At 39.8% G+C, this 22,963-nt stretch overlaps 1 protein-coding gene across 13 annotated transcripts in view; it reads left to right on the top strand.

Moving 5' to 3' along the window:
- Nucleotides 1–22,963, top strand: part of syngap1b (synaptic Ras GTPase activating protein 1b) — a 176,116-nt gene that overhangs the window by 136,021 nt on the left and 17,132 nt on the right. For 10 of the 13 annotated variants that reach the window (XR_014091401.1, XR_014091402.1, XM_081616884.1 and 7 more), the window contains 14 exons: nt 2,836–2,989; nt 3,238–3,336; nt 6,556–6,795; nt 7,716–8,051; nt 8,132–8,276; nt 9,838–9,982; nt 10,123–10,359; nt 11,190–11,391; nt 12,132–12,334; nt 12,683–12,881; nt 13,261–13,851; nt 15,241–15,672; nt 16,354–16,527; nt 17,205–17,416. Coding sequence is in view for 11 of the 13 variants with exons in the window: in XM_081616884.1 (XP_081473010.1) it covers nt 2,836–2,989; nt 3,238–3,336; nt 6,556–6,795; nt 7,716–8,051; nt 8,132–8,276; nt 9,838–9,982; nt 10,123–10,359; nt 11,190–11,391; nt 12,132–12,334; nt 12,683–12,881; nt 13,261–13,851; nt 15,241–15,672; nt 16,354–16,527; nt 17,205–17,416 (3,369 nt within the window). In the remaining 2 variants the exon portion in view is untranslated. Of the gene's footprint in view, nt 1–2,835; nt 2,990–3,237; nt 3,337–6,555; nt 6,796–7,715; nt 8,052–8,131; nt 8,277–9,837; nt 9,983–10,122; nt 10,360–11,189; nt 11,392–12,131; nt 12,335–12,682; nt 12,882–13,260; nt 13,852–15,240; nt 15,673–16,353; nt 16,528–17,204; nt 17,417–18,383; nt 22,961–22,963 lie in introns of those variants that run through there. The other 3 variants (XM_081616886.1, XM_081616885.1, XM_081616881.1) reach the window with 3 other exon arrangements.

The raw sequence follows: 22,963 nt of genomic DNA, 5'->3' as shown, positions 1-22,963 counted from the left end.
CCGCACGCATCCTCCTCTTCACTCCTCCTCCTTTCAGACTCTCCATACTCTCATATCTTCCTCTCTGAAGAATCCAGTGTTTACATAATGAACTTAATTTCCACTGAGAGGTCGTCTTTACCCCCAGCCCCCCATCCTCTCTCACATTTTGTCATGACTTCCTCCAGTCTTTCTCTGCTCTCTCTGTCCTCCCTTCAATCTGACTCATTCTTTTAGGTCTATTTTTATCTCTCCCTCTCTCCATGAGCCTCGCTCTCTCCCCGGTTCCCTGTGCGATCAGTGCTCCGGTGATGAACGTTATGATTGGGTTTAGGCACAGGCAATCGTGGGAAAAGTGAGCGCAGAGCCGAGGATTTAGGTTTTCTTCATCTCCATCCTTGTTTTTTTTTTTCTTCTTCTTCTCCGGGGGTTTCCTTGCTCCTGACCAGCGCTCCTCACTCTCTGGTTAGATTTATCGTGTCATCATTTATCTGTCGTAATGGATATCTGACTATCAGCTGCTTCTGTGTGTGCATGTGTGCACTATAGTAAAGGTGAGCACGATGAGCAGTGGTGAGTGTTTGTTACTGTGAAATGTTTGCATAAATATGTCAGAGGACTGATTTTCTTTCCTAGAAATCATTTTAATGTACATTCTCTCTAGAGCATAAAAAACTGTAGAAGAGAAATAAAAATATCTACGAGAGAGTTATGGCATAATGTAAAGTAACAGCATGAGAGTGTATTTTCTGCAGGATATTCTCTGAATTTAGCTAGTAAAGCTAATCACTGGACCTCGTTTCTTTCTGCACAGCCAGCAGCTACCTGGTAAAGCAGATTTTCACTTCATAAACCCCATTCTGGTGATAATCTATGCGTTATCTTAAAGCGGCTGTGCAAGCAAAGCAGCAAATGTACGAGTGGTAAAAAGTTGTTCTCAGACAGTCATATGACACAATATTTATGGAAAAAGTCAATTTTCATAACTTCTGGAGTTCTTTTTTCATTATGACTCAATGTGTTATTTTGAATTATGAAGAGAGGATTTACATTTTTCTGTTATGCATTCGTTTTTCAAAGAAATGAATCCATCCTTTTTTTTGGAGTTAAGAAGGAAAACAACATGGAGGCGTAGCTAATTAAATAAAATGTTCGTCATTAGTGAGAGCACCGCAGTAAAAGCAGGAGCTTTGGTGTTTTGCTGCTCTAAAACCTAGTGGAGTGTAGAGTCATTTTCAAACTATTTGAAGTTCTTGGTTGCACTGTAAGAATGACTATTCATATGTGGAAAACATTTTTATTGATTCTTAGGAACGTCCCAGCATATTTAAAACAAAAATAACCAAAAGCTTCGTGCAGACTTCACACAGCTCAGTTAGCATGTAAAATTATAAAGTTAAAGACAAAAGACTGAAGAAGTGCAGCATATTTCCATCTTCTCTCTAAAAACGATGTGGCAGAACTACTTACATTTTGCAAACTTGCATCTGAAAGAACTATAAAAATTCTGGAAATATGTCCTGGGTTCAAGTAGAGGAGTTTTGATGTAATGCACAGTACGATGTTTAAAGAAAATCTAACAGCATATCAGCTCAAACACCTGATGCCAGCTGTGAGGCCTGATGGTAGAAATAATGATTTAGGATAGTGGCATAGCCACAGAATCTCAGCGTCCTGCAGTCATTGAGAAGAGCATGAAATCTTCTGAATACCAAAATATTCTAAACTTAAATGTGAGACCGAACAGGACAGAAATCCCAAACAGGACATGTGCAATAGAAAGGCTGAAAAAGACCCAACCTGGTTGAAATGTGGTGGAAGGAAAATGATCCGAGCAGAAACAAATGTTTGCAAACCAAATTTCTTTAAAAATGTGCGAGAATGAAACAACTACTAAGGAGTTTCTGATCAAGTTGATTATACAAGCTGTTTTACAAGCCGTTAAATCTTATTGTTGTCATATTATCATTGTTTTTTAAACACAAAGCAGCCAAGCAGACACTTTGCACGTCAAAGTTTTGACTTCAGGAAACCTTTTAATGGGATTTCATTAAAAACCGGAGCTAAAAAAATGATTAGAAAGAATAAAAAATGGGATAGTGCTGAAGAACTTTCCTTTAAAAATGCATTTTAAAGTCTGATTAAGAATCCTTTGAAGCCTGTTTATTATTAAATCAGATTTATATTTCTCTCCAAAAATAAGAAATTCAAGTCAATTAAGTTTATTTATATCTTGTCATCTCAAGGCAAATAATTTATTGTGTTATTTATAGTTTTTTTTTTTATCTCAATCTCTTAATGCAGTTTAAGATTATAATACATAAATTATCCAAACTGGTTTAAATTAAACATGATTCTCGTTTCGTCTGCACTTATCCTTTGCTATATTGCATTGATAGTCAATTAAAATTGTATTTATATATATATATTATTTTCCAGATAAAGGGAACTTCTGCGGCTTTAATATTAAGTGTTGCTGAATTGAATTTAATATGAATGAAAAATAACATGAAAGCATGTTTGCATCTGAAGAGCTGTTACATTATCACCCTCATTCACATCCCATCCAGTTTGAAATGCAGAAGTATGTAAATGTTGTATTTGGTTTAAACGGAATATCTGCATGTGCTACCTCCAGTCCTAATGGATTATTTGGAAAATTATGAGCTGGTTTCCATCTATCAACTGGTTCTGTGGTTCTTTGATTCAATAGCAGTAAGATAAAAAGAATGAAATGTGTTTTTAATGTTAGAATTAACATATAGATGCTGACATGAAGGGCCGAACCGTGATGAAATGACCTCCTCCCCTTCTTCCCGCTCCGCTCCCACATCTGACTGACTATGTGTCTCCCAGGACCCGTTTGATGCAGAGCTTCAAAGAGTCCCACTCCCATGAGTCCCTGCTGTCTCCCAGCAGCGCTGCCGAGGCGCTGGACCTCACACTGGACGAGGACGCCATCATCAAACCCGTCCACTCCAGCATCCTGGGACAGGAGTACTGTTTTGAGGTGAGAGCTGAGCTGCACGATGGTCGAGCAACGGCACACTCCCACTTTTAGTGCCGGGAAACAGAATCTGACAAAAACAAAATAAAAGTCTGATGATCAAGGTTATAAAATTTGCATTGGTTTTGTAAAGTTTTCCATCACGTTTTGTTAGTGGAAACTGAAAAGTCGAGGTTGAGACATTGTTTTGGCGCCTTAGTTGCTGTCTCCATAGTGACTGATGGCTGTGGTACCATTGGCTATAACCTCAGGTGACAACGGCGTCAGGAACCAAGTGCTTTGCGTGTCGCTCAGCCGCAGAGAGAGACAAATGGATCGAGAACCTGCAGAGAGCTGTCAAGCCCAACAAGGTGAGGGGAGAGAAAGGGATGCGGATGATCCCTGTGTCTGTGTGTCTCTCTCTCTCCTCCCCGTCTCCTGTTGTTGTTTGTTTTCCAATAAGAGCGCACCGCTTCATTTCTCTGTGTGAACTCCATCCCCATGTCTGTGTGTGTCTGTGTCGAGCAATTTAGTGGCGTCTGCAAGCGAAGTGTTAAAGCCTCACGGGGGTAATGTTTCAGGGCGGAGGGTCCCGGTTGCTGTTTTTGAAAAACCACTAATCGGGTAATGTGATTTGGGTAAATTGTGCGCAGCAGGTCGATGTGCACCAGCTCAGCATGTCTGTGAAAGCTGATGCTCGCTGATACTGAGCAGCTGAGAGGAGAGGAGCGAAAACAAGCCAACATGACTGACTCCAGGAGTTTCTCACGGCTCTGTGGGCCTCATGAATGAACCAGCGCAGTCGAAAGCTTTCCTGACGGGGGTCTTCACCTGGTTAAGTGGTGCTGGCTTCTTGAAGACTTAAAAAATTGATTGCACATCTCTGCAAAAATCTTACTTGGTAAAATATTACCCAGTAATTTTGATCTAGTTTCTAGTGCAAGGTCAGCAAGATCTGGGAGCTTTTTAGGTCAGCAATTCCTTGCTGATTATTTCACTGGGAAAACTGTCTTGTAGTGAAATAATCTAACTAACTAATTGGTATTGATTAAAAGCTGATATTTTTCATCAATATCAAGGAATTATTGCCTCTAAACAGACACACTCACATAAAATGATCAAACAGCCATTTGTAGAACTCTGACATTAGGATTTTTCTCTGCTAAAAATAGTGAAAAACATTTTGTTGGAGTCCAATAGAAATGAAAAATGCAGTTCTCTCATAAATCAGGATTTTACTGATCTGAGGATGACAGGGTAGAGGGTAGGTGAGTGATTTCCTCTGTAGTGTGTAGTTTATTTTCATTGTAATATTTTAAATTGAATTGTTTGTGTTTTATGCATTAAGCAGCCAATAAGTGCTGCACTATTAGCTGTTTTTTGTTTGTTTTTGGAGGTTTTTTGTGGTTCTAAACGATGGGATTTTGTGCTTTGGTTCTGAGTTTTGTTAAAAATGTGACTCAGATGAATCTCAGCAGAAACACCTGTTGTGTCCTGACTGCTGCTCAGCTGACATGTGTTTCTCCTCATATGGAGCTGGTCGCTGGGATTCTTCAGGATGGATTTTTATTACCAGGTGTGGTCAGACTGGATCAGCTGGGGCAAATTTAATACTGAATCTCAGCCGGATTTGGAAACATAAAACCACCTGCTGCTCCAGAGTCATAATCTTTTAACATTTTTATGAAAGAAACTGATCCATCTGAATCTTTAGGCATCTTATTGTCAGCAGTCTGTCACAAAAGTCAAGTTGTTTCAATTTCTTGCATTGAATTTGTGAAAAACCTCAAAGATGACGCAGTCTAACGGAGAGAAAACAAGATTTTAGCTCCAGCAAGGTGACCTCCAGAGAAATCTCAGCTGAAAACTGACAGTAGGGTGATGCATCTTATGCCAGGACTTTTTTCAGTAGTTTGTCTGCAGGTGGTAAAGGAGAAAGCAGCCAAAGTCCAAAGAAAACCTGAAAAGCATGTAGCAAAACTTGATCATGACAACTTTCAAGAGATTACAGCAAAATCTTTGAAACAAAATGTTTTTTTGTTGTTGTTTTTTTTCATGGAATTAGAGTTTAAAACTTTTTACAGTAGAACATAAGCAGTGTTTTCTGCTGAGGAAATAAATCCGTTTGATGCAAGCTGATTTGGTGGATTAAACGATATTACTGGGTGTTTTTGTTTTCTGAGAATGAGGGACCCTGATATTTCCTTTCAATTTGACCTTGTATTTAAATACTCTGATGCGACGTCAGACTCTGAAGAACAATTGTGATTTTTACTTTATCCCCCTTAATCAGGAGGTGTTGGATCTAATCCTGAAATCTCCAAAGTGTGCACCTCAGCAGCTGCTAAACTGGATCAAACATCAAATCAAAGCAAAATACTCAATCATTGTTCTGAACACAAACTGCATATTTTTGCAGCACTGACGTGAAGTGCTCCCCGTGCAGTGAGATCATATTTTCATCCGCACATCTTTAATTGAACTAATCTCAGCACCAAGTAATATCAATAATTTCCCTGCGGATCTGATAGTTGTGCGAAATCGTCCTGTGCTTCCTCCTGTCGGTTATTAAAAGTGAGCAGACACGTGAGACACGCGGCTCTGATAGCATCCAGGGACTGGAGACAAATTAAAGCCGTCTGAGATGAAACATCACGCGAGCTGGATGCTCTCCGTCCAGATGCTCGGGCCGCAGGGGTCCTGGCGCTCTGAGGATCCCTAACGGAGGTTTTCGCAGATAAATCTCTCCCCTCCTACGCCTGAACATTAGGATTCATGTATCTAAGCCAGACGTACCAGCAGAGCGAAGGATTGCCATCATTGTTTTTAACGTACCTGACTTTGATTCACTTTGGAAGTCCTTTTTTCTTTTAAGCAGCCATGTTTTAGTAGTCACATCTGAGATATAAGAGAAAGACGGAAGCCATGTGAGGATTTCAAGGCTGAGAACCAGCTCCCATACTGGTTTCACTGCTCTGGCAAACTGAGACACCAGATGCCCAAAAACATTCAAAGTCACGGGTTTGGAAATAATGATGCCTCTCGTTTGACACCAGAGATAAAAGAGGACAAAACCCGTTGGTTGTGAAGATCATGGCATGTGTCGGGTTTAAAATGAGATGCTGAATAGTATGAGACTAACGACAGCGATTCAGCAACCAGCAGGCCCCTCTCTCCTGCAGCAGGAGTTGTCAAATATGAAACACGCTTTGTGATCATGATAAGAACTCACCACAGAAGCATAATTACCATTGTTTGTGTCTTTGTTGCACAGATGAAATGCAGGATTTTTATTTTTTTATTTTTCGTCATTTGTCTTTCGTGTGTCTATCATGCAGCTTAATGCCTCTGTACGATGAATTTAAAGCTGCTTTTCAACTTCAAGACAAATCCGTCATTTCTCTCCTCTGCAGGATGACCTGCTGCTGCCCATTATTCACCCTCTCCGTCTCCTCTTCTCTGTCCTTGACGTGTTTTGTTGCATTTTCGTATCTTTCTCCCGACATTGTGTCGTCTCTCTGCAAAGATTTTTTAAAAGCCTGGTTTTAAGTGCTGTAAACTGTGTTTGAGCTGGTTTCATCTTCATGCAGGACAACAGCCGGAGGGTGGACAATGTGCTGAAACTGTGGATAATCGAAGCCCGCGAGCTCCCGGCTAAGAAGCGCTACTACTGCGAGCTGTGCCTGGACGACATGCTGTACGCCCGCACCACCAGCAAGCCCCGCACCGACACCGTCTTCTGGGGAGAGCACTTTGAGTTCAACAACCTGCCGGCCGTCCGCAACCTTCGCCTTCATCTGTACAAGGAGACGGACAAGAAGAGACGGAAGGTGACCCACCGACAATTTAGTTTGCAAACTAAATATTTTTACTAATTTTAAAAATTATAATAGATTTATGTGTTTTTAATAGAGGTAATGATGATAATAATTTAAATACACATTAAGTTAGATGTTCAGCTTTACACTAAATATTTTGCTCCAAACTAAATATTTAGTTTTCCAGCTCTAAATAAAGTAGGCAAGCTAAATGTTTAAATTCAAAACTAATGTTCCGTTAAACTAAAATGCTAACTAAATATTTAGATTCAATTAAAAAAATTAGTTCCAAACTAAATATTTAGTCTGAAGCTAAGCTTGCTTATCAAATATTTAGCAAGCTAGCAAATCAAACAGCAAATATTTGATTTGCTAGCTAAATATTTGTCTTGAAAATTGTTTGAAGCTAGATATTTATCTTCAAATATTTATACTAAATATGTAGACAGCAAGCTAGACTAAATAATTACCTTGCAAAATAAGTATTTATCTTCAAACTAAATATTTAGTTTAAATCAGCAAACCGATTTAACCAATTTGGAACTAAATATTTGTCTTGCTGGCTAAATATTTAGCTTCAATCTAAATTTTTACTTGGAAACTAATTATTAAGTATTTACTTTCAATGTTAAATATTTAGTTTGAAGCTAAGTATTTAACTTGTGAACTAAATATTTATAAATTATTATAAATTGGGTAAAATAACCTAAATTATTGTGTAACTTCACAAACTGCATCACAAACACAGCTACTATTAAACACCAGAAAGCAAAATCCAAAAGTAAAAATCCGAGTCAGTTTTGTGATTGCAAACATCCCGAGTTAGATTTTATAGTTATAAGTTACAATCACAATTCTTTTCCAGTTTTTTCCCTTCATCTCTACGGATACAGTTTACATGCTTATGAGTATCTTTTCTGTGCATCTTGAAGGAAAAGAGCACATACTTAGGATTGGTCAGCATCCCCATCTCGAGCATCACCGGGCGGCAGTTTGTGGAGCAATGGTACCCAGTCATCCAGCCCAGCGTCCTCACAAAGGGAGCCGGCGTCGGAGGAGGGAAAATCATCAACGCCTCGCTTCGCCTCAAATCCCGCTTCCAAACCATGAACATCCTGCCCATGGAGCTGTACAAGGAGTTCGCCGAGTACGTCACCAACAACTACCGCACCCTGTGCGCCGTGCTGGAGCCCGTGCTGAGCGTGAAGAGTAAAGAGGAAGTGGCCTGTGCTTTGGTGCATATCCTGCAAAGCACAGGGAAGGCGAAGGTAAGGGCCACCGCCGTTTGCAGAAAGCTCAGAATCAGATTGAGGAGCAACGGTTGACTGCAGTCCTCCTGTGTCTGCAGGACTTCCTGTCCGACATGGCCATGTGTGAGGTAGACAGATTTATCGACCGAGAACACCTTATATTCAGAGAGAACACTCTGGCCACCAAAGCCATAGAAGAGTACCTCAAACTGATCGGACATAAGTACCTCAAGGATGCTATCGGTGAGTCGACTCAGCCGGATCTTTCATTTTCAATGCTCTTTGCTCAGATCAGATCAGCTAAAACTTGTTTCTTGGTTTAATTTTTATAGCCATAAAAATAAAAATCATAGGAAATATCTGTCAGTATTACTGAGGGAAAATGAATCATTTTCAGTCTGAATAGATTTGCATGAAATCACTTTTTTTCTTTCTTTCAAATCATTCAGGTTTATCCAAATGTTATTCATTTTTTGGACATTGCAAACAAAACTAACTTTTTACTTACCCAAGATAAAAACATGTTATTAGTCTGGATGAACAATAAGTTTCTTTGTGTAAAGAGGAAACATTCAGTATTAAGAAAAACAAAAAAATAAAATCAGCAAAAGTCAAAAATAATTCCTAATTATATGAAACCCAAAATTTCAAAATAAAATCAAAGATTTTTTTGAGAAGTTTCTCATGTCCTTTTTAGTTCTGATAACCAGAAACCTTCACTATTTGTCCGACACATTTGATGTTGTTTATTAACATGAAGCAGATACGAGAAGATAGAAAAATTTAGGCTACATTCACAAAGCAGGTCTTCCACATTTTTTGCTGAAATCAGATTTTTCTTTTTTTTTTTTTTTGCATGGTCTGTCATGTTACTAATTAGACTCTAGAGTGAAGCGAACGGTTCTGCATGCGCAGAAGAAGTAGAGTGCTGTAAAAAAAGTTAGACATGGGCATAAAAAAGCAGATCTGGGTCACATTTGCTTGCTGTGTGAAAGCAGCTTCAATTTCCCAGAATCATGGGAAATGACTAATAAAACAACAGAAGAGGAGCAAATAAATCTAAAAGAACTGAGGTAGAAAATCCAAGTCTTATTGTTGTTTTTGATGCCAGATCATCCCAGACAGCAGCAAAGTTCAGGCCCTCTGAACAACCATAATGCGTCGTCTGTCTTCCTGTATTATTCTGTGATCGTTTTCTAATTTTTAAAGTTAAGCTGTTTAGAGAAAGCTCTGGCAGCATGAGCACAATTCTCCTGCTAAACCCCAAATCTGTTCATCTCTCCCAAACATCAGGAGCATAAACTGATGTGATGAGTAAATCTGATTCATGGGCGGGCATCATTTCTGCCTCAGTTGAATCATGTGATACATAATAAGTAGATTTTCCCCAAGCGTGGTTTATGCAAAGAACTGTGACCTCGGCATTTAACCCATGGATAAACTGGGGAACCACACACACTCAACCCGATGGGTAACAAACCAGGAACAGCTGAAGCGTCTGGGAACATTGAGTAAAACACCTCATTTACATCTACATGTTTAATATACAGATTAAGACTCATGTTAGCCAAACCCAGATGTATTTTCAGCATTAAAGAGTATTTACTATTCAACGTTAAAGTTAAAATGATTGATCAATACTTCTTGAAACAGAAAAGGAAAAACAAGCATTTTACTTCTCCAAAGGGTTGGGTTGCAGAAATGTTTAATTTCTGATTTATTTTCTGTAACACTTGAGCACTGGTTGATGCTGTTATTTAAAATAATAACTCTGGACTTGTTACAAATTAAATGTCATCTGCAGGGGAGTTCATAAGGGCCTTGTATGAGTCAGAGGAAAATTGCGAAGTGGACCCTATGAGAATACCACCCTCTGTGCTACCAGACCACCAAGCCAATCTTCGAATGTGCTGCGAACTGGCTCTCTGCAAAATCGTTAATTCCCATTGGTAAGCTCCTAATTACTGCAGAAATAAACAAAGTTATTTATAAAGGTTGATGGGCCTGCAGATTTACTTTCTCCTCGCGAGCCGAGGAAGCAGCCATGATGTTGCTGTTTGATTCTGAGATGCACGTTGTGTCCTCACAGTGTTTTCCCCCGTGAGCTAAAGGAGGTTTTTGCGTCCTGGCGAGTGCGTTGTGCCGAGAGGGGTCGGGAAGACATCGCTGACCGCCTCATCAGTGGATCGCTCTTCCTGCGCTTCCTGTGTCCCGCCATCATGTCCCCGTCACTTTTCAATCTCACCCAGGAGTATCCCGACGAGCAGACGTCACGCACGCTCACTCTTATCGCTAAAGTAGTGCAAAACCTCGCAAACTTCTCCAAGTCAGTACTACTTCAGCTTCTAAAGAACATGTGAACTTGTCATAGATATGATCTGATATGTAATAGGTACACACCTATACATTTATTATAATGAATAATTAGGAAATTATGTTTTTATAGCTGATGTTTGGCCTTGAAACTCACAACCCTGAGTTCGGACGAGGCTTGTCACGATAACAAGTTTTGCCACAATAAATTGTGCCAGTAATTATTGCGATAAACATTAATGTTTTCATTTTGGAGAACATTTTCACGAAATAAATTGATAATGATGTATTAGTCTAAGTTCATCCTCTCAAAGATCAATAAACCTTTGCACAGAACACACTGCAACTGGAAGAAATTTTAATTATCCAAAATAAAACACAACAACCGAAACCAATAAATAAAACGGAAATAAAAACCACACACAAGCAAAGCCATAAAAAATGGATTATGAAGTATTTGTAAACAAAATTGCCTTTCAAATAATATTAATCATCAGAATGGAAATTATTGAGCTCATTTTAATTTATCATGCGATTAACTGCTTACTAGCAAAGGGAGTCCTGACTTAGAATTGAACAAATTAAATTTATTTTGTGTAATTATTCTTTGCTGTGGTCTCCAAAGTTAGCCTACTTTTAATTAAGTTAAATTATTTCACCTAACATTGAGTATAAACCCATATTTGAATTCTCATATGCCAGAAGAGCTCAGAAGATTACATCCAAGAAATTATGACACAAAGAAAAAGAAGCTAAAATCCAGTTTTACATCATTTACTCATGAAATCTTGTTCGATTTCACTCCTCCTTCTTCTCTGGCTTCTGTTTCTGCTCCTCCTGCAGGTTTGGCAGTAAGGAGGAGTACATGTGTTTCATGAATGAGTTTTTAGAGATGGAGTGGGGCTCCATGCAGCAGTTCCTGTACGAGATCTCCAACCTGGACAGCGTCAGCAACGCAGGCGGCTTTGAGGGATACATCGATCTGGGCAGGGAGCTGTCCATCCTGCACAGCCTCCTGTGGGAGGTTATGGCTCAGCTCAGCAAGGTGAAACCACATCAGTTCTACCGATGTAAAGTTAATATCTCAAACATCAAGCTCTTACGTTTTCAGAGCAGGATTGTATTCCTTTGAAGTATTTGCGCTCAAAGCGTCTGCTGTCGTTCAAATACAATCTGGATCTTTATTATAATCTATTCAGGGAGCTAAAAAATCTTACTGGAACTCAAAAATGTACATTCACGTAAAATTAAATACCTCAAACCTGACATATATGATTGAATATTAACTACTGAAGGAAAAATATGAATCCTATTTAGTTTATATGGAGATGACACAGACTCTCCTTTTAATAAACAATTGTTTGCAGTAGAAGCTAATTAGGGAATTATGTTATTTCTATACTGCTACATTGTTTTTTGTTGTGGTTAGTTAATAAAAAGACTTTTATTTGCCTAGCATTTTTGTCCTGTGTCTTACCAAAACCATAATCAACTAGCTGAAACTGAGTCACCAAATTATTCAACTATTGGATATTGGCGATATCAGCCCTGTATTTACTTGGTAAACTTCCCAGTTTTGCACAAAACATGAATAAATGGATTTCTGTCCCACATCATTACTTTCAACCTGAAGTGGTTTGTTTCATTTTTTGTATTTTTTCAACACTACAACATATAAAAGTACAAAGAAAATGTTTGTTTCTCCGTTTTTATAAATTAATAAGCCGCAGCTTTACAGAAAAGCTTCTTCGACTTTCTGAAGTTTTATTTCACTTCTCACCACAGGATGCCATCATCAAGCTGGGCCCTTTGCCCCGCCTCCTGAATGACATCAGCATGGCGTTGCGTAACCCTCACCTCCAGAGGCAGCCGAGCCACCAGACGGACCGGGTGCAGGACAGACAGTCGGACAGGCTGCTGTCTCGACCAAGCTTTAACCGAGGAATCTCGTCAGAGTTCCAGAATCTCATGATGAGGGACTTAAACAGGTAGGAACATTAACTAAAGAAGAGCTACACTTTAAAATGTCCTAGTTGTTCCAGTCACTTTCAGGAGGACCAGTGACTTCAGCGATCTTCAAACAGTAAATAAAGGAGCATAATGTTTATGATTTGATATTATGTTGCTTATTCATACAGGCTCTATGCATTTATGGAAGTTTCAGATAAAGGTTCAGATCAGAACCAGTACCTCTACAGGAAGTGGCCATTTTCTCCATCAGTATAAAGTTAATTTTAGTGACAGTGAACTGATTCCATGTTTTTTCCAGGTGTTGAATGAATATTTCCTGTAAGCTATTAAATAGAAATTTGGCTTTGCTGCCTGTTGTGGTCCAGCTCCATAGACATCACTCGTTTGCCTTCCCCTACTTCCACCGGAGGGGTCATGCCATCCCGCGCCCAGCTGAGCTTTCAGGACCGCGATCACCCTCATCGAGCCTCCAAAGACATGTTCTACGTTTCGCGGCCGCCCCTGGCCCGCTCCAGCCCGGCCTACTGCACGAGCAGCTCTGACATCACGGAACCAGACGCTAAGGTGAGTCCGGTCACGCTGAACCAGGGGAATCATCATCCCATCTGCTAGTTTCTCTCTCTGGTTAGTGAGGTTAGTATGACATGCATGTTAGTCATACTCGACAGAGTCTGCCATCGTGTTACTGAGGCTCTAGTTTATCATGACATTTGCTTTTTTCCCACTGATTCACCATGCAACTCATCCTAGCGGTATTTCCTGGGAAATACTTTCAGGCATTCCGATTCCCTGACAGACCTCGTGGTAAAAACACCCGCACCACCCTCACCCATGTCATCCGTGCCCACCTAACATTTATTATCAGGGGGCGCATTAGCCTCTCATATCCCTTACTATTTAGGGTGTCAGTGTAAATAAAAGCGTATCTATGATGGACCTCCAGGATTCCCGAATGAACAGCGTGTCTAACCTGCAGTCGGTGGACATGCTCAACTCCTCCCAGGCCTCCATCGCCGGTATGGGCAGCTTCGGTGGGCTGAGCAGCGGAGGCGGTGGCGGCCTGGGGTCGGGCCTGAGCAGCCAGCTGCGGGCCGGTGGGAGGTTGTCAGCTGGCTCCGGCGGCTCCAGCATGTCAGGCGGCCTCCGGCTGAGCCAGCTGAGCCAGATGGGCACCACCACCGACTCGCTATCCCAGCAGCAGCAACACCAGGCCGCCGCCATGCGCTACCCGCTTTCCTTCCAGAATCCTCTCTTTCATCTGGCGACGGCTGACGGGCCACAACAACAGCTCCATCACCAGCACAGCCGAGCTCAGCCCCCAGCGCCCCTGCTCCTGGCCCCTGACCCAGAGCCCTCGCACCAGGCCTACATCCCACAGTTCGCCCATGGGGGGTTCTCTCGCAGTGAGGATCTGTCCACGCTCAGGACCCGGGATGGTCACCTGGGCCAGCCCAGCATAATCCACTCGCACAGCTACAGTGACGACTACAGCAGGGCTGACTACGGACGCAGGCAAATCTCCATGCATATGCAGGTAAAAGTCCTTTAATCGGTGTTTTTAGATGTCTGGTGACATTGTGTAAAAGTGCCACCACGGCTGCTGCTAACAGTTGTTTTAGTAATTCTGTTAAATATTTTGGCAATTGATTAATCTGATTTTAAAAAATTATCACATTGTGTAGATTATTCATTTAACTACTTAAGTTAATTTTATATTATCTTAGAAATTATACATTAAAGGGGAAGTATTATAAGAAATTTACTTTTTTGATCTTTACATCATGTTGTAATGTTATTCCCTGATCAAAATCATACCTGGAGTGTTGCCTTGACTTTTTCATGCATGTTTGAGTTTGCAGTTTCTGAGCTTCTGCGTGACATAGCAGCCATGACTCCCCCCACTCAGCTCCTTCAAACTAGCCAGCAGGAATTAGCAAACACCTGGTAGAGCTGCACATCTGCTGAGCTCATTACAGGAGCCACTTCCCAGTGCAATGCTGGTGCAAATGTTGTCAAAAGGTTAATAGAGGAGAAATGTTTTAGAAAGAGCAGGAGGCCCGAATTCATGAAGCTGAAGCTAACAAAACATCAACATGTGAAATACCTGCCCTTTCTGCTCAACTCAACATCACTACAGTTTAGAGCTGATCTGTTGGTTCATTTTTAGATTAATTGATCAATAAACTGATATCAAAGGATGCTTTATAGGACATTTTTTTAATTACATTTTTTATTTTTACAGAATTTGAACCAGCTGAAGCTAAAACAGCCACTTGAGCAGTTCTGGGTAGAAAAAAGATTATATTTTTTGTACAGCTTGGATTAATTACTGTTAAGTTCTTTTAGTAAATGGCCTTTTCTATGTGCGTGCAGTCTATCTTTTTTACAAGGCATCAGAAAAGCCAAGCTATAATGTCGATTTTAAAATCACACTAAACTATAATTATGACTAAAGTGCTCAGTTAAATTTGAGTCCTTCACTGCAAAAACAAATTGTTGTCAAGTATTTTTATTCTAGTTTCTGCTGCATGCATCTTTGTACATTTGAAATAAGACTAAACTAACTTACATGCAAGTTTTCAGCAAGAAATCTGAACTTTTTTATGTCAAAAATTCCTAAATATTGATGAAAACGTACTTGTTGCATTTTCAGATTATTTCACTTATTACATGAAAGAAATACTCTGCCAGAGCAACAGGTATTTTTTCATCAATATTAAGGAATTATTTACTTGAAACAAGTTCATATTTCTTGCTGATAAGTTGCATGTAAGTTAGTTTTGCCTTATTTCAAATCTACTGAGATTCTTGAACTAGAAACTGGAATAAAAATACTTGGCAACAATTTGTGTTTTTGCAGTGTTAAAACAAATGGGCTGTAAAATATAAAAATAATTTGCGGTGCGCTTGTTTTCTTTCCAAGGATAACCTCCAACAGCAACACGAAATGATGGGAATGGCCTCCCAGACTGGAACGTCCCACTCCTCCCTGGCCACCACTCCTCCCTCCACCGTTCAACCTATGCGGCAGAGCTCTGTTGCTCCGCCTCCCAGCCAGCGCGTCAAGTCCCAGACTTCCCACCAGCTATCCGTCAGCGCGGCGGCCGCGCCCGCCGCCTCTGGTAAAAGCCGTCCACAGAGCGGGAACCTCCTCCAGTCTCCAGAGTCTGGCTACGGCGGCAGGCAGCACGGGCCCCGGCAGCTATCGGTCAAAGACAACACTGCCCCGGGTCTTCCCCACCAGCAGAGCTCTGTCAGGGAAAGCGGGAGTCCACAAGGGACCACCAGTCAGAGCACTCAGCAGTCACCACAGCAGTCTCAACAGCATCTTTTAAAACCCACCATGAGTAAACAGGTAACACCTGCACACTCTCTATGTCTCATCTTCTCCGGGTCATCATGTCTTCTCACAGCTGTCTCTGGAGGACGACTGTGCATGGTGTTTATGTAATAACTATAAACAACTATAAAACCAACCACTTCAGAGTTTATTCTGAATTTAGTAGTTATTTTTTTATGCATTGCATTTATGTAATTTTGTATTTTGCTTGAGTTGTGTAAAGTACTATGAATTGCCTCAGCGTTCACTGCAAAAACACAAATGTTACCATTTATTTTTGGTCTGTTTTATAGTGCAGATATCTTACTTGAAATAAGACGAAACTTACAAGCAACTCTTCAGCAAGATATAGAAGCTTGTTTTTAATCAATCATTCCTTAATATAGATGAAAAATTACTAGCTTCACTGGTCGATTATTTCACTTATAGCAAGACATTTTTCCCATGTTACAAGTAAAACAGTCTGCCAGTAGAACTCCACTTTTTTTTTATCAATATTAAGGAATTATTGACTTAAGACAAGCTCCTATATTTTGCTGAAACGTTACCTACAAGTTTTGTCTTATTTCAAGTGTTCTAAGCCTAGATGCACTAGAGCCTAGATAAAAATACTTGTGTTTTTTTTCGCAGCGATACATGTGAAAAGCCTTTCTGTGCCTTCTTGTCCCATAGTAAGCCTTTCTCCTGTCTTCCCAGGGCTCCCAGTCACCTACCACCCTCAATCCCCCGACCCCAGCGAACGAGCGAACAGTGGCCTGGGTCTCCAACATGCCTCACCTGTCGGCCGACATCGAAAGTTCACGAATTGACCGAGAGGAGTTCAAGCTGAAGGAGTATTCGAAAAGCATGGATGAGTCGCGCATGGACAGGGTAGGCGTCATTTTAACACCACTGGTTCTTTTCCTGGACCAAATGTAAACACAACTGAGCCTAAGTTGTAGATGTTGTTGACTAATTTAATTCAGAATTACGAACAACGTGTGGCCATAGATCCTCTTATATTACTAAAGAAGGTTTTTTTGTAGAAGCTGAATGGGTTTAATAACACTTTGCATGAATCTGATGTTTTAATAACCTAAACAGCACATTAGAAATCATAAATATCTTTGTTGTAGAGGTTATATGTTTATTTAGTCAATAATTTAGTAGAAAAAAGTGTTCATGATTTGAAAACATAGCTTATTTTCTTGATATACAGTGTCATTTAATTGTGATGAATTAATTATATACCCTGCAATGAACTCAGTTTAAATTATTAATCAGATCCCACGACTATAGTTTTACATTCCGTAAACTGTATTTCTACAAAGTCTTGACTCTTCTCTCTTTATTTTATATGTTGCTTCCAAGGAGCAAAGTTTTTGGTTTAGAGTTTTTATTTCAGCTTTTATTACGTTTTCACTCTGGTTCAGTTGAGTCTGACTGCATGCAAGAAACAAACTGCAAACAAATTCAAGGTGGTTCAAAACTACACAATGTGTTTGCATTTACTTGCCCTGTTAGCCTCCAAACATGTCAAACTAAGCTGTTTCCTGTCGCCGCCTCAGGTCAAAGAGTACGAGGAGGAAATCAACTCTTTGAAGGAGCGTCTGCTGATGTCTCACAGAAAGCTGGAGGAGTACGAGAGGAGGCTCCTAGTGCAGGAGCAGCAGACCAATAAGATCCTCCTCCAGTACCAAAACCGTCTGGAGGACAGCGAGAGGAGGCTACGACAACAGCAAGTGGAGAAAGACTCCCAAATTAAAGGAATAATTAACAGGTAACTGGAGGCTGTTTTTGGGCTGGAGGGCAAAAGACGGCTCTGTGGTCTTTCATAGGCAGATGTGGGGAGCATGTAGTGGAAGAAGACATAATTTCCCCCTGACATGTGGTAAAAAGTGGCAAATTCTCTAAATGCCAGATTGCTAAACATAATTAAAATTATTCTAATCTGAGAAGTGTGTAAATGTAGAGGGCTTCCACCATGCAACATAACTGACGAATAAAATCATAAACCTGGAGAAGTGCTAACAGAGAATATTCTAATGTATTTCCTAGAGAACAAATCACTCTTTCTTTTTACCAGAGATCTTGCTCTGTGTAGTGTAGAGTGGGAAACCTTTCAGGTTTATTAAATCGCGTTAGGCAGGGAACTTTCCATCGACAAGGACGCCAGACAATTTGCAAAGAGATACAACTGATGTGAGATACTTTCACATGGAGAGCAGAAATCTCTGTCTTGTTAAATAAGTACAAAGGTTATGTTGCCCTGATTGTTTTCAAAGCAGAAAAAATTAGTCTTTGATTCACCACTTAGGAATTGCTCCGCTAAACCTGTTGTCAGATCCTCATGATGCGGTTTGTTCTTTGTTACAGCATCGTATTTAGCAAACTGCAGAGATCTGGAGCTGAGCCTTCATTTATTGGGTGATTTTGTGAAATACCAATGAGGCCAGTCTGCGAGAGCAGCTCTTAGTTGTTATTGATCTCCAGCAAATTAAGTGGTTCATGAGTAAGAAGTGGAATATCGATCGCTTCTCAGCTGTGTTCAGGCATGAAACCAAAACAGTTCCTGCGTTGTAGGATTTAATGCGAAGCTGCACATTAGCAGTGATTTATTGTGGGAAACATTTAGCCAAAAAGAAAACTCTGCCATATTTTCACATCTTGTGATAGTCATCTTGTGGTCTGCAACTGAAGGGTAGATATCTGTGACAGAGAATATTGCCACTTCTAATCCACTCCAGGAAAGAAGACTCGGAATGAAGACAGGGAGTCCTGCTGGCCCGTTAAGGAAAACGCATCTGTAACGCTCTAACTGAGCTTATAAAAGAACCTTAAACCATCCTCCCTCATCCCGTGCTGTTGCACCCACCAGCAGCCATTTTTTTATGCTCCTTTACTGGATTTTGGAATCATATCGGATAATTCCACCTAGTTTTCCAATATTCCAGAGGATTTCCCAGTAAAAGCACAAAAAGAATGACAATTTAATAACTCCAAAAGGGGGGAAAACTGCACTTTTTAAATGATTGTTATGGACTTTACTGCACAGGACTCTGGAAGACCATGGTTTGATATTAGCTCTTCCATTCCTGACGAAGGTGAACGCTGTTCACTGAAGGACTGCTGATGTTTCTCTCCGCAGAAGAAACATGGGGACTAATACCTCTCTCCCTTTTTTGTATACATAGTATGAGGAGGACAGAACATCACAGACAAAACTTGAATCAATATGTTGCGAAGATTCGGGCAGAAAGACATAGAGGAACTATGAGAACATTAGAGAATAATCACCTTGGTTATCTCCCTCTGGAGTATAAGCTTCAAGTGAATACTGACTTTATCAAGGCATACTTGTACCTTGACCTACTTTGACCTTGGGATGAATTAAGTAGCAGATCTGGATGCTTCCGAGTCAGTTTCTACTCACAGACCACTGAGCCAGACCGTGCATTGCAGGACTTGTGCATCATCTGGACACATTAGGAATGTGAATGCACATAAGAGCAATGCAGACAGAGTACTTGGATGCCAAGAAGCAACGTCTCAGGCCATCCTGCTGGGTTGACTGGACTCCAGAATCTAAGTGAATTAACAAGTGCAAGCATAGCCTTATGTTCTGTTTCCTCCTCAGTTGACTTTTACGTTCAGCTGACACCTTATGGCAGATTATTTATGGTAGAAATGCAAGTTCAGGACCAATATGACTCCTGGGTTGGCTTGCAAAAATCTCGTCTTTCCCTGCAGGACTGAAAACAGTCTGCGTTGTTTTTTCTTTCAGAGAAGCCTTAATGCTCTGTGCGTGAACTTCACTTTAAGCTCAGAGTATCTGTCAATAGACCAGGCCTGGTCTCAGCAGTCTAATTTAAACCAAAGCCAAATGCTAAAGGAATAGTTTGGATTTTTGTTTGAGCCAGGTTCTGTGAAGAGGTTATGAGTTGTTAGCATCTTCTATCGTACAACCGCAGCATGGATGAGTAGCAGCCAGACTAAAGCAGGTTTCCGACATCTTAAAGCATCTTCAGCCTGTACTCATGGATTAGAGCAAACCTTAGTTCGACACAACAGCAAAATGCTAAAATGATTGACATGTTTTTCCCTATTTAAATTAAAAAAATATTCCTCACCAGAGCAGCAAGGAAAACAAACCACTGCTGCCAGGGAACACCAGATAACGAAGCGTGAATGAAAACATGACAAGTTCCTTATTTCCACCACTTGCTTTGCACTTCTGCTGTAGTTCACTACAAAAAGTCTGACAGGTGGGTTTTCAAGCAAAGTGTCATACTTACCAGCTATTTTTGCATTGTTTTGGTGTGGAGTGCTTTACATAGTTTCTTCATCTACTCGCTTTCTGAGTCAAAAACAAGGAAATCGCATATTCTTTATGTGATTTAATGTGCCAGACTTTGACGTCTCTTACATGATGACTTGGGATAAACAAATTGAAAAAGAAATCTATGATTTTTTACAGTTATGTTTTTGATAGTTTCAGTTTCTCATATTCACTCAAAGTAAAGCTCCTTTACGCTGATCTTTTAAAAATGGGGAAAGTAATGCAGTCAAGATGGCCAAATTATTATTTTTTTCAATAAAATTCACCTAAACTGCTAGGAAATATTTGAAAGTAAATTTGTTTTGTGGTAGAAAACAATTTTATGTTCATTGTAATACTGGGAAGGCTAAAGAATCTTAGTTTTGATCCAAGATGAGTTTATTTAAGGAGATTTCCTGCTAAAGGTAAGATGAGGCCTAACCTCTCAACAAAGCCCTGCATCCAAAAGACAAAAAAATAATCCAAACTATTCCTTTAAACTTCAAGGTATGCTAGTTTAAATCTACTGAATCCACTTTACCTGTAGCATATGTATTTATAAATATGTATTTTTTTGGTTTTTAGGTTTAATATCTCTTTAGTTGGCTACAAGTTTTATCACTGTATTAAAATGATAAATATACATTAAATTATTTATCTTTCTCAAGCTGTTTGCTTTCAGTTGAAGAGATGGAGCGATGCATCGAAGAGAATCAAATCTGTGGTCTGTATTGCACCTATTATAGTAATAATCTATTTTTTAAGATAATCCATATCATATTAAACACAGTGATGCAAGAGCCATAGCAGTAATGGTATATATAGATATCTACAGAGTAAAAGTATATGACAGTGAGATATTTTAACCTTGCAATAGCTAAGCTTTTAGCCGGAGAAGCGCAATAACCCATACAATATGTCCAGATGTGCTGTTTGTGCAGATGCACATGCAGGACTCTGATATATTGTATGCATTTTCTGTACATAAAGAAACAGTGACTACCTGCCAAACTCTTCTACCAGGTGCCATCCATGGTGTCTGAATAAAGACCTGGAGTACTGTAAGGTGCAAAATGCCACAGAGGCAACATGACAACCATGACGCAACTTTATGACAAAATGCTAGTTCTGCAAAGTGTGAACTTAAGTTCTTTAAATTTGTTTTTCTTTTTCTTTTCTTTTTTCTGTACAGTGTTTGTGACTTTTTCTGCTTCTTAATTGAAAGCCTGGAATGAATATTATTTATTATTGAAAGCAAACATGATTTTCTTTTTCTCTGTATGATTTTGCTGTAAATGCTCGGTATGACCTTTTGACCTGCAGTCTGTCATTGGTGGTGTCCAGTGACATGGTGATCAGAATAGATGTTTGAGAAAGTTAGTCAGTACTGTCATTGAACTTATGCAGTCTTATTATTATTATTATTATTATTATTATTATTATTATTATTATTATTATTATTATTATTATTATTATTATTATTATTATTATTGTTTTAGAAACCACATTGCACTCATTGATAAGAACAGTTATGCAGCTGGAAGGAATGGCCTAATTTGGACATAAATGGTCACCTGTTCAGTAGAAGTGCACCGATTGCAGTTTTCTGGACGATCAGTGATATTTTGAAAGTTTCTGATCTTGGCTGATATTGATTTTTTTTTCTTTTATGTCTGAAAAGTCGCTGAAAACAGCAATAAAGTCGTTAGGTTGACAACAGGGGGGTGATGTTGTGAACCACAGCAAAAGCAAACAGGAGCAGATTTACTGACCTTTGCTAAGGTAGATAAAATTGGTTTCTCATGTCAGTATCGGCAAACCGCAGATCACCTAAAGTCAAGGAAATGTATTGGTGCATCACTACTGTTCAGTCAACTTATGAGTGTCTTTGGTTCAGGTGTCAAGGAGCTGGCATGTCTTCGAAGGAAACTAGAAAGCGCAAGTTTTGTTTTCAGCTTTAGCTTATCGGAGTAGCATTTTCCACCTGAATGAAAGGTAAACATTCATCCATGTTCTTATCCAGTTATGGCTGTATAACATTAGCAGAATATGTGCCAGCTCCTTGCGAACTGATTCATTAACATACCCATTGCTGCTCTGCATGTGGTCCATACTCAGAAGTCCAAATCAACCCATTCCTTATGGATGTTCATATCAGTGAGCGTTCTTTGCTTTTTGTTTCAGAGTTATAGGTAACTTTCTGGTGTCCATATATCTGCCTCTCTTTAGTAGCAAGAATATATTGATAGGCTGTATAGATTGTATTACAGCATATCTGATGTTTTAATCTTGCAAATGAATTCACAGTGTGTGTGTGTGTGTGTGTGTGTGTGTGTGTGTGTGTGTGTGTGTGTGTGTGTGTGTGTGTGTGTGTGTGTGTGTGTGTGTGTGTGTGTGACTGACATGGCTCACAGCAACAGCCAAGGGTTTGTTTCTCAGTCTTTTTTAAAATTTGCAACAGATCTGTATAAAGTAGCTGCAAATATCGAATATTTCTTGTTCTAGAATGAACACCAGTTTGTTGGATGAAAGGCAGATTTTCAATCAAAGAGTTGAAGCTTTTGTTGCACATGTTGGAAATGAGAATCCCAGTGTATCTGCAGCTGCTTTTTGAACCAGGTCTGTCGTTTCGTTGACTTCACATCTCCTACACTTTTGTCTCCTGCCTTTTTTCTCTGTAGCACAATATTCAGACATTGTGACCTCATGTTTGGTAGATGCATTGTTTTTATTTTTGACTAAATGTACGACTTGACCTCAAAAGCACACTACTTGAACTGGATTTTTTTGTGACATATCACCCACACAAATCATTGTCTGCCTTTTGAAGTCATGTCGAATCTTAATGCTGTATAATCATGTTCCATTCCATTGTTCTCTGGGACGGTGCAAATATTTCTGTCTGTGCTGATGGTTTACCTATTCTCTTCTTCTTTTGTAAAATATCTCTCAACTCTGTACATTGTTCATGGAATAAAACATCCAAACACTTTGTTTGAAACTTTACCT

Source organism: Poecilia reticulata, chromosome 16, assembly GCF_904066995.2.
Source record: "Poecilia reticulata chromosome 16, P_reticulata-male-v2, whole genome shotgun sequence".
Classification (NCBI taxonomy): domain Eukaryota; kingdom Metazoa; phylum Chordata; class Actinopteri; order Cyprinodontiformes; family Poeciliidae; genus Poecilia; species Poecilia reticulata.
Note: the sequence above shows the minus strand (reverse complement) of the source record. Positions and strands in the feature narration are given on the sequence as shown.